Source organism: Hemibagrus wyckioides, linkage group LG10 (assembly GCF_019097595.1).
Source record: "Hemibagrus wyckioides isolate EC202008001 linkage group LG10, SWU_Hwy_1.0, whole genome shotgun sequence".
Taxonomy (NCBI): domain Eukaryota; kingdom Metazoa; phylum Chordata; class Actinopteri; order Siluriformes; family Bagridae; genus Hemibagrus; species Hemibagrus wyckioides.
In genome coordinates this window covers 7,767,501-7,778,719 of record NC_080719.1, presented here as the reverse complement: position 1 = coordinate 7,778,719, position 11,219 = coordinate 7,767,501, and the positions used below count along the sequence as shown (strand labels likewise).

The window sequence follows — 11,219 nt, the reverse complement described above, 5'->3', positions numbered from 1 at the left end:
TGGGTCAATCGAGGTCCTCATGAGCACGCGCTGCAGAAATGTGAAAATAATCAGAATATTAAATAAACCCAGAGGTGTTGCTCGTGCTGACAACAGGTTCACACGGATCGTCTGACAAAATAGTGGCTTGTGTAGCAGAAGTGCGGGTTAAATATGCAGCCACCCTTTCTGATGAAGTGGTTGTGGAATTTTAAGTGGGATGAAGCAAAAGAGCCTCTTATCAACAGCAACACACTCCAGACTCCTCTGGGAATGCTTATGCATTCACCTTTAATCCTGTGGAAAAAAAGCACAAGATGCAGTTATTAAAAGCCGTGATTTTTATATCCGACTAAATGTACAGATAAAATAGATAAAGTGACTGGAAAAGTGCTGCAGGAGTTGCTGTTTTTAAGCGCGTGTGAAATGTCTCCCCCTAGCGGTTCTGTTACATGTTGCAGTCAGCGCATGCGCAATTTTTGACCAACGCTAAATGATGATAGCTACCAAACAAGCTAGTTTGTCTTTGTGTTTATAGCGATTACTTGAAATGACTAGAAATATCATGATGTACCAATTAAGCTATGACACAAAAAGAGCTTTATTGACAGATTGTTAAAGGAATTGCCGACGTATCTTAAGAAATGTCTCCATCCAGCGGTTTGGTTTGGTATTGCAGCCGAGAGTTCGGGCGCATGCGCAATGTCGCTTGTTTGAGAGCGGTGCTAAGTGACGTGATGGCTACCGAGCAAGCTTTAGGATTTCTGTGGGATATTTGAGCGAATACGTCGTAACTTCAAAAATGAAATTAACTAGGAAACTGGTTCTCTCACGGGCCAAAGCGTCGGACCTTGAAAGCGTAAAAAAGTTGAATTGCTGGTATGTTGTGCTTTATTTAGCTAGTTTGGATTAACTTCACTAGCTGGGTCGCTAACACAGGCTTGCTAGCCTGCAGAACTTTAGCATCAGCATCCAGTCTAAAGATAAGGCCAAACATTTATTCAGTGATGGCAGCATGGGGGGGGGGACAGTTGTTCTACACACATGAGAAGGGTGCAGAAAGTTTGACAACTTTTTCCTATCTTAAGGCTTAAAAGATTACATTTCCATCCTACTCAGACTGTTATTTCTGTGTTCTAGGGGCTGCAACCTCACAGATGTAAGTGCTTTTTTCAAGGTAACCCTTTGTATAATATTCCTTTTCATTCCTTATTTCTTACTAAAATGGTTTTGTGATCATGTGTATCCTCAGATCTCAATATTCACTGAAATCCCAAATGTTGAAGTCTTAACATTAAGGTAGGATTGCTGTAGCATTCCTGTTATTGATATATAACTGTAAGGGAGATGTTGTTCTATCATTTCTAATAAGTCAGATTTTTAAGTCATTTCTCTTTCTCAGTGCCAATAACATATCCACTCTGGAGCACATTGGCAGTTGTCAGAACCTGGCCGAGCTCTACCTGAGGAGGAACAACATCCAGAGTCTCTCAGAGCTGAGCCATCTTAAAAATCTCACCTGTCTCAAAGTCCTGTGGCTGGCGGAGAACCCATGCTGTGGCACAGACCCTGTGAAGTACCGTTTGACCGTGCTGCAGAACCTGCCTGGTCTGCAAAAACTAGACAATCAGGGTGTGTAATAGTAAGGCACAAATAAAAACCACTAAGATACTATTAATAGTGATGAAGTTTTATTTGATATGACTGATCCCTTAACTTCCACTTCTTTTAATGGTACTACTTCTGTTTAGTTGTGACTGAAGAAGAACTTGCACTTGCTTTGGATGACAGAGAGGAAGTGGTCACTCCTCCAGGTCCTGCCACAGCCAGCTCTAGCAATGGGCTCGCAGACGCAGACTCCGAGTACGACCCTTTCAGTTTCAGTATAGGGGAGACCAAGTGAGTCGATACTGCCCTTTTAGTCTGTGTACACAAGCCACTATTAATTACTATATAAAATCCGAAAAGTATCAATACAGTGAGAGCAGAATAATATCATTTACACAACCAAACAAGGAATACACTCATCAAGCACAATATTAGGAACATTATACTAATACTGGGTAGAGCTTCCTTTGCTCTTAAAACCGCCATAATTCTTCGTGGCTTGGATTCTACGAGATATTAGAAAGATCCCTTTGAGATTCTTGCCTCAAATCCTTGAAGATTTTTCAGCTGCGTCTTTTATACAGCGGATCTCCCATTGTACTGCTTCGCAAAATGAGTTCTAATGGATTCAGATCCAGTGACTGGGCAGGCAACGGAAGAACACTGAACTCATTGTGATGATCATGAAACAAGTCTGACCTTTTCTTTGTGATATGATACATTATCATGCTGGATATATATCTATTAGAAGAGGGTATATTGTGGCCGCAACAACAATAGTCAAATTGTCCTTGGCATTCAAGTGATAATTGGTTGGTATTAACAGGCCCAAAGTGTAACAAGAAAACATCCACACCATTACATCACCTCTACTAACCTGGACTGTTGACACTAGTCATGTTCCTGGATTTATGCTGTTGGTGCCAAATTCGGACCCTGCCATCTCTGTCCCTCAGCAAAAACTGAGAATGATTAGACCAGTCTATCTATCGAGTCTTCAGTTGTCCAGTGTTGGAGAGCCTGTCCCCTCAGCTTTCTGTTCTTGAAACCTGACATGAATCTGCTCTTGCAACTTTGATGTTTTGGGCATTCTGAGATGCTTTTCAGCTCATCACAAATGTACAAAGTGCTTTTTGAGTTACTGTAGCCTTTCTATCAGCTCAAAACAGTCTGGCCAATCTCTCTGATCAACAAAGGCATTTCCATGCATCTAAGCACCAGCAATCATTACACAGTTGTTGTTGTTACTTCGGCTGCCCTATTCGGGGTCACCACAGCAGATCATTTGGTCCACGTTTCAATTTGGCACAGGTTTTACGCCGGATGCGCTTCCTGACGTAACCCTCCTATTTTATCCGGGCTTGGGACCGGCACTGAGCATTAACTCTTCATTGGCTGGCAGCAATCATTACACAGTAGGAAAAAAATTCCTAATAAAGTGCTTGGTGAGCATATATTTGTCTTTCTCTAAGCCAAGTTAAACAATAATCCTTTCGACCAGGCTGAGGTTAATTTGCTGCTAGTAAATATTACTACATTTACAGGCGCTTGATGTTTACTTTTTTGTTTTGTCCTCAGTAAAATCCCTGCACAGCTGGGGATGAAACCAGCGTCTAGAGACAAATTTTCATCTTCACGAGAAGCAGGGGCCTCCCTGAAGAAAAAGGTCAGTTTCCATTTAACATTACATCTAATTTCCTCTAAATCTCACCCATGAGATCCAGGCAGGTATACAGCTTCCTTGTATAGTGTTAGAACTGAATCAACAGGTGTTATTAACATTAAAAATTTCAACGTTTTAAAATGTGTGTCTGTGTGTAGAGTCACACTCTGGAAGCTGTGCTGCTCCTGCTGAAGGACCTGGATGTAGAGGAGCTGAAAATGGTTCAGTGTGCCACAGAGAACAAACTCAGAGCTCGCAGTAGACAGAAAGAGAAAGTACCAATTGTTTAGCACTGAATAAGAGCTCATTACTACTGCACCCAGGACAAGCAGCAATATAAAAGAATCCAGGTTGATATGTTTACCGACATTGTTGACAGACGAATAAAAACAACTGCAACAAAGGCAAGCCAGGTAAAAAAAAATGAAGTGGAGAAAAAACATGAAGTGTCTTAATAACGCTAGTAATCCATCAAACATTAACTAACAGCCTCGGTGGTGCACAGGAAAGATAAACACCATTCGTCCAAAAGATCAACTCGACTGGTGTAATGATGATCATGGTGGAGTCTCATACATTACTACAAAGTGGTATACAAGACATCAGTGTTCACCTTGGGTGAGATCTGGCAAGCATGAAGGCTACAGCATATGATTAAACTCATGTTCATACCCGAGGTCATATAGAAGCAAACCATGTCTACATAAATAAATAAATGCCTGCACAACATAGGAGAGCCACTGGTTTCTCCGTTAATTTGTCACCAATGTGTGTTTATATCTGTTGCCATATTTATGTGGACATCTGACCATCACCCCATATGTGCTCATTGATCCTGTTCTAGATTTAGTCCCCTATTAATGCTCTAATAAGCTCCACTTTTCTGGTAAGGTTTTCCACTAGATTTTGGAGTATGGATGTTGACATTTAACCATTCAGCCAGAAGAGCATTAGTGAGGTCAGACGGCGAGGTTGAATGAGTCCTGGGGCATAATCAGCGTGCCGGTTCATCCCAAAGTTGTTCATTGGGGGTGAGGTCAGGGCTCTGTGCAGGACGAGAGTTCTTCCACTCCAATATTGTCAGGCAAACATGTCTACATTGTTGTGCAGAGTCATTGTGATGATGGGGCAGGTCTGAGCCTCTTAGGTCCATTGAGGGGATTGAGTATACAAAATACTTAATATAAAATGGTGTATTTCCAACTTTGTGGCAAAAATACAGGGAAAGCACGTGTACAGGTGTGACAGTCAGGTGTCCTCAAACTGTTGACCATATTGTGTGATGTATTTAGATTGAATAGGTTTAAAACTAGTTATAAAAAAAGAGTTTGGTGAACTCTGCTTTTTATAGGCATGATCAGTGTAACCAAACAATTATAGCTTCAGCATTGCTGCTTCTGGTGATAATTTGGCATTTCCTGTTCCTGACATATTTAAGCATATATATTTTATTGGGATCTGTTTAGCATCTGATTGTTACCAGAGCACCTGAATGTGTATTATTCTGATATTGCAGGAATAACCCTGTGAATGGAAATGTTTATTTACTGAACGTATTTTTGTATGTAAATAAATTGTAATGCGTCACATTTATTATATATCTATACATGGTACATACAGTTTACAAAAAAGTGTTTATAATTACATTTCAGTACTTTGGACTTCTACAGTACATGAAAACAATCACATCTGATCACTTTTGTCCAACTGAACCTCTGAACTATACAGCATGTATTACTGCCTGATCACGGTTATCAGAAGAGGCACAGTAAGCAGTGCCCCAAAACAGGTGGTCAGTCATCAAAACAGTACTTGTAATCTTTTTTTTTCCTGCCCTGATTACTCAGCATCCTCTTTCTCTAGGAAGTCTGTGAGAGTTCCTGTATCCACAGGGATCAGAAGGTACTCTATTCCATCAGCACCCTGCAAAGAGAAAATTAATACTATATAAGTTTAATGGAGAAAAAAAAAGCCTTTAACAGCTTGTATTGTTTATTATGGAAAAAGTAACAGCTCCTGTTTATTTCCTGCACATAGAGTGACACCCAAATCAATTCAGAACTGTAGGTGTACTGATTCACCTTCTTGGTGCGGATCAGCTTGTGATCCCTGAACTCTGTCAGCTGAGTCCTCAGCGTGATGTCACTGTTCACCAGGAAGGCTTCACGACAACGCTGGTAAAAATCTTGAAAAGACAAACCTGAACACAAATCATAAAAGGAAGCATGAGAAGAAAGTCCAGTTAGGACCAATGTAAGACATAGGCCGTTAGGGAATATTTGAGAAACTGCACAAAAAATGACAACATGGAGGACTGAGTGAGTTTTACCTGTATACGAAGGATTGTCTTTGTTCTCCAGCTGGAATTCAGCCAGTAGTCTGAAGATCCCTCTGTGAACAGAGCATACAGGATCATTCAAGACCAAAACTGATCCTTGTGAAAGAACAATAAATGAACTAATGTAAGCAAAATGGCGATTCTGGCAACACACGAATGTCCAAACTGACATGTTTGCAAATTACCTGTGAGGTGTATATAGCAAAGAATACAACTGATAAGTTTCTGTGAATTTCTCTAGTCATTTAGTTACCTACGCTCACAACCTTATTTCCTCACAGTATTTAGTTCTTGTTCAACTGTGTTTTGATTCAACAATATTTTTGATTGATTTTTAAACAGAGACATAACATAAGGTAAACGTGTACTGTGCGTTTCAAGGCACACTTGTATTATCTGGATTTATAAATGCCTTACACACACACACACACACCCCTATAGCACCCACCCCACCCAACCCCAAGCCAGCCTTACATGTCTAAGAGAGGCTAGACACCACACATAATTAAAAAAGGAAAAGAGGAAAAATCAATAAATAGATTTAAACACAACTGGAGCTGGAAGTCTGTGTTTTGTGTGCAAAAAAGAGGGATAAAAAGAAAAGATAAAAGATCCATAGACAGGTGAAAACCAACCAATCAAATAAAAGGGGGATTAAACTATAAATTTATATTAAAAAAAGTGAAGGAGGGGCCCCCAAACCTGTTGAAATTTCAAGCCTGAATTACGGATTGAGTAATGAATCTTATCCAGGGACAAACAGGACATAATATCCCTGACCCACTGGACATTGGTGTGTGAGGTGGCATCCTTCCACTTAAGTAAAAAAGAATGCCTGGCCAGGAGGGATGCAAAGGACAATAATAGACTCTTATCATCCTCTCCAGTAAAGCCAGTAAAGATCAACCAGGGGGTCTGGTTCAAGATTGCAATTGCAGTATGTTTAACTGTGTTGTTTATGTAAAAAAGAATACCAACCTATAAACACCTATAAAATGTATGTAATTGATATGTGACAGTAAGATTAATTTTCCTAACACAATCTAAAAACAAACTGCAAAGACAGCAGTAGCTCTCACTGCACGCTCATGATGGAGAATTATCACTGACTTGTAAAAACTGTATGTTTGTTTGCCATAGCTATAACTGTGTTTTATCTGTAAGTGTGCATGTGTGTGTCTGTACCTGGCGTTTGGTGTGAGACTGCGCAGGACGTGTGTGAGCGAGCTAAGAGCCAGCGCTCCTGTCTGCTGCACCAGAAGAGAGTTCTCATACGATGTCTCTTCAGTGTACGGCAGGAAGGTAGTCATCTCGTACCACAGCCAGTTAAACACACACATCTTCGAGTGGTCCCACACTGAACAAGAACACAGCCAAGGTAACAGTGAATGTCTGAAATATACCACTGAACTGGTAAATAAGCATTAATACATAGAAAGACTTCTTAAATTCAGCCTAAAAAGGAGTGAACACAGTTGTGACCTGATGGACTGAATTCTATGACATAATAATTATTGGATAAGTGTGAAAACAAACCAAGAGGAGCGTTGATGTGATCTATGGAGGCGAGCAGGTGCATGTTAGGAATGGAGGCCAGCTGCCCCAGGGCTTGCTGGTTCTTCTCACCACGCAGCATCGGGCCATCAATGTTGTGGATGATCAGGTAGATGTGGTTGTCCGGGTCTTTTAAGGACACAAAGAATGATGTCAGCATCATAACTATCAGCATCATGACATTTTAGATGATGGATTTAGGATTAATGGGATTATGTAAGTTATATACAATGTGCATTTGATTTTTCATGTAAAGGAATATTTGAAGAGAACCTTTTTTAAGGGTTTTCACAATGAATTCTATTTGGTCCATTGGGGTACGGAAACTCCCATCGTGCTCCAGCATCTCGCTGGTGATGGCATTTAAGATCTGTCAAAGTGGAATGACACAAGGTCAGAAAAAATATATGGCACAATCCAAATTTTCAGTCAGATCAAATTAATAAAGCTATATTATCTTCCATCACAGAATTAAAAGCTATTGCTTTACCTCAAATAAGGTCCAAACAGTGTGACTTTTTTGTTATAGCTGCAAGCACAAGATACACAGACCAGGCATAACATTATGACCACCTGCCTAATATTGTGTTGGTCCCCCTTTTGCAGCCAAAATAGCCCTGACCCGTCATGCATTATGTATTCTGATACCTTTCTATCAGAACCAGCATTAACTTCTTCAACAGTAACAGTATCTCGTCTGTTGGATCGGACCACACGGGCCAGCCTTCACTCCCCAGTCAATGAGACTTGGCTGTCCATGATCCTGTCGCTGGGTCACCATTGTTCCTTCCTTGGACCACTTTTGATAGATACTGACCACTGCAGTCCCCACAAGAGCTGCAGTTTTGGAAATGCTCTGATCCAGTCTCTAGCCATCACAATTTGGCCCTTTGTCAAACTCGCTCAAATCCTTACGCTTGCCCATTTTTCCTGCTTCTAACACATCAACTTTGAGGACAAAATGTTCACTTGCTGCCTAATATATCCCACCCACTAACAGGTGCCATGACGAGGAGATCATCAGTGTTATTCACTTCACCTGTCACTGCTCATAATGTTATGCCTGATCGGTGCACGATATATGATCTTGTTGATGATTTTGTTCTGCGTATTTCAATATAAATCTGGCTCATACATCCAGTTAGTAAAAGAACAACAGTGTTCCATCTGAGATGATGGGATCAAAAACTCATACAATAGGCGCTAGAGTACATGGTGCATAGTACGTAATTTGGAACACAGCTTAATATTTATAAATAAGCCATGTTAAAACAAACTAAATAACACCACCTTGGTTAACATTTCTATCTGAAACAAGAGAGTTGTATAATAAAAGCTAAAACTGACCGATTTGAGGGTGATGCTTGGAAAAAAGCCATTGACCACCAGGTGCATGGAATCTGACAGCATGGTAGAGCGGAACTTCTCCAGTAAAAGCTTCTTCGAGCCCAGGCCATACAGCAGTATGTTGAAGCCCATCCTGTTGACATATATATATATGAAAGAAAGCTTTAATACAAGTCATTTACACACATCAACACATGCTCGCATACACATCTGGATTTTCAACTCAACTGTAACTGCAGCATCCATTTGCTGAAATTCTTCTCGTGTTTTTGATTCAGCTGAGTGATCTCATTTGCATAACAGGAAGGTTTTCCGTCCAGCAACCTCAACAGAGTTTCCTATAAGACACGGTGAAAATTACACGTACATCTAGCGTAAATACGACAGCTGATAACAGCTGGGTTAATTGTAGACAGCTGAACAGAACTGACCCGATCCAGTTTTGGGGTCTGGAGCTTTTGAAGGGTTCGATCCGACGTCAGAACCTTCGAGCTGCTGTGAGCTTCAAAGTACTCCTCCACCAGGCTGGGCTGGAATATGACATGGATACAGATTTGTGCTCAGCATGTTCAGTGGCATTTTGACAAATAATCCGTGATGATAAAGTGTCAATATTCAGGATATACAGCTCTCCATATTCATCAAAAGCCATTAACAGAATCCTACCTCAGGCACTTTCTTGCTCTTCTTGGCAGGTGTCTTGTAAAGCGCAGCAGCTGCTGTAGACGTCTTGCTGGGGGTTTTCGGCTGAGCTTCGCTCTTTCCTCCTTTTTCCTCCTCATCTTCATGTTCGTCATCCTCCTCCTCAGAGTTTGAGGGGGAGAAATCACTGTCACTGTCTGACTTCAGATTAGGAGCTGAAAAAACGGAAAGAAACCAAAAAGAAAACATCAAGCATTTTGAGAAAGTTTCATTAAAGACTTCAATTCTAAAATATTCAATTTTAACAAAAGTGTTAAATGTTTGGTTGGCGGTCATTTATTTCTTCTTCATAGTCAACTAATCCTGTTTTAAGTCATTTAACCATACCTGATATTCTCTTTCTCAATCTGTGTGGGGTTGTGGAAACAAACTGTACTTTCTTCCCCTGAAAAAACAATCACCAATAAATAGTAAACAAACTACAGAATGCAAAAGAAACATGTTTTTGCATACAGCTAAAAGAAACACGTTATAGGCATTACCTTTTGAGGGGTTTTGTTTTGAGTCACCTCTAAAAGTAAGAACATACAACAGCATCATTATAAATATGCAGAGAAAAGTAATAAAGAGTAAACATGTTCATGACAGAGAAAAAGAGAAGTTAAAATGATTGGAGCGCTCACTTTTGGATGCACGAGCAGGACTAGGCGGCTCCTCTGGACTATCGGGAGTGCTAAATGTAACACTCTTTCCAGGAGTACGCGCCCACTCTGATGCTGAAGTGAAAAAATTGAGTGATGGTAAATACACTAACTCTGTAATGTATAACAACATCCACAATGATATGATATGTGAGGTGTCATGATATATAGGTTTCCTAACAAACAGCAGACAAAAATAAGGACAAAATTTCACCACCAAATGAGCTCTCAAATCCATCTATCCATTCATTTTCTATTGCGCTTATAATACACAGGATCACAGCGAACCTGGAGCCTATCCCAGCAGACTCAAGGCACCATAAATGTAGTGCCAGCCCATCACATGACACAATCGCACACAGAAAAACACACATTCACACTCTACGCACAGTTTAGAGATGCCACTCAACCTACAACGCATTTCTTTGGACTTGGGGAGGAAATCTGAGTTCCTGAAGCAAAGCTTGTATAGACTGGGAGAAAATTACAGCCATCTTCTCCCCTGTCCCCAGTCACTGATGTCTCTAAGCTTCTCTTCATCAGAGCTCCTGTCTCCAACCCACCATCACCACATCTCACCTCTCTCCTCTTAAGGACTCATTCACATTAGGTAATGACTGGCAGATATACCGGATCTGTGCTTGGCCCACTCTTTTTCCTCATTATTCACTATGTCACACAACAGGCCATGTTTCCTGATTACAGAGCTCTACCCACCTACAAAGGTTCACTAGTCAGGGCTCAGATTTAGCAAGAGTGACTTTAAAAATCTAGTGCTTGAAACTAAATTTTTTTTCACTCTTCAAGCCACAATGCCTAACTTTGTTCACACCATAGATTCCCTCATAAATTTCACGTCTTGATAAACAAATGATCTAATCAGGGCTGTCGGTTTGCAATCTGTGTTAAAACAAACTTTCTGTGACCAACTGAGAATTTCCATCTTCTCACTTACCCACTTGTGCCATTTTATTGCCACGTTTAATAGTCTGGAAAGTGAAAACTGAGGCTCCTGCAGTGGCTGATGCATCCTCATCTCCTTCTGCACAAAATACAAGACATACAGAAAACCAACACTCAGAGAGGTGAAGCCACAAAAACTACAGACCCAACGAACCATGCTGCAATAAAAGCTGGTACTACATATTAAGTGCACTTCTTTATAGTTTCAACATCTCACCTTGTGTGCTGGTGCCAAGTGCCTCTACATAGTTCTGCTCATTAAAAACACCATCCTCGTCCTCGTCCTCTTCAGCAGGGCCTGCTGATGGCTTTCTAGGACTCTTCAGGCTTACAAGAGATTGGACTGAACTCTGTGGGGCTTTTGACCCTAAAAGCAGAATCGTGATCATAAAGGTGATGCTCATTTCAGCAATCTCAGCTTCTG

General features: G+C 40.7%; 2 protein-coding genes across 3 annotated transcripts in view; one reads left to right on the top strand and one right to left on the bottom strand.

The window, feature by feature from the left end:
- Positions 1-688: 688 nt before the first annotated feature.
- Positions 689-4,837, top strand: cfap410 (cilia and flagella associated protein 410). Of its 2 annotated transcripts, none has more exons than XM_058401672.1 (7): positions 689-858; positions 1,120-1,138; positions 1,232-1,278; positions 1,382-1,611; positions 1,731-1,842; positions 3,166-3,253; positions 3,409-4,837. In XM_058401672.1, the coding sequence occupies exons 1-7, from the start codon at positions 782-784 to the stop codon at positions 3,538-3,540; spliced, it is 705 nt and encodes a 234-aa protein (XP_058257655.1). In that variant the 5' UTR covers positions 689-781; the 3' UTR covers positions 3,541-4,837. The 2 variants fall into 2 exon arrangements, with proteins under 2 accessions (XP_058257655.1, XP_058257654.1); XM_058401671.1 differs by having other exon boundaries at positions 1,731-1,878.
- The window catches only part of orc2 (origin recognition complex, subunit 2), an 11,388-nt gene continuing 5,006 nt past the window's right edge, over positions 4,838-11,219 (bottom strand). The window contains exons 3-17 of the mRNA XM_058401669.1: positions 11,013-11,162; positions 10,788-10,874; positions 9,815-9,907; positions 9,674-9,702; positions 9,519-9,576; positions 9,156-9,346; positions 8,921-9,019; positions 8,718-8,827; positions 8,490-8,622; positions 7,416-7,512; positions 7,125-7,271; positions 6,774-6,945; positions 5,580-5,641; positions 5,332-5,450; positions 4,838-5,173 (exon numbers count right to left, since the gene is read on the bottom strand). Of these exons, the coding sequence (XP_058257652.1) occupies positions 5,090-5,173; positions 5,332-5,450; positions 5,580-5,641; positions 6,774-6,945; positions 7,125-7,271; positions 7,416-7,512; positions 8,490-8,622; positions 8,718-8,827; positions 8,921-9,019; positions 9,156-9,346; positions 9,519-9,576; positions 9,674-9,702; positions 9,815-9,907; positions 10,788-10,874; positions 11,013-11,162 (1,631 nt within the window). The 3' untranslated portion in view covers positions 4,838-5,089. The remainder of the gene's footprint in view (positions 5,174-5,331; positions 5,451-5,579; positions 5,642-6,773; positions 6,946-7,124; positions 7,272-7,415; positions 7,513-8,489; positions 8,623-8,717; positions 8,828-8,920; positions 9,020-9,155; positions 9,347-9,518; positions 9,577-9,673; positions 9,703-9,814; positions 9,908-10,787; positions 10,875-11,012; positions 11,163-11,219) is intronic.

What these genes read in the sequence shown, in the direction of transcription:
- cfap410 (XM_058401671.1), top strand. Translation starts at nt 782, where the DNA reads ATGAAATTAACTAGGAAACTGGTTCTCTCACGGGCCAAAGCGTCGGAC. An exon ending in TTCAGTATAGGGGAGACCAA is followed by an intron (nt 1,879 to 3,165) that starts GTGAGTCGATAC and finishes TTTTGTCCTCAG; the next exon opens with TAAAATCCCTGCACAGCTGG. An exon ending in GGGCCTCCCTGAAGAAAAAG is followed by an intron (nt 3,254 to 3,408) that starts GTCAGTTTCCAT and finishes GTCTGTGTGTAG; the next exon opens with AGTCACACTCTGGAAGCTGT.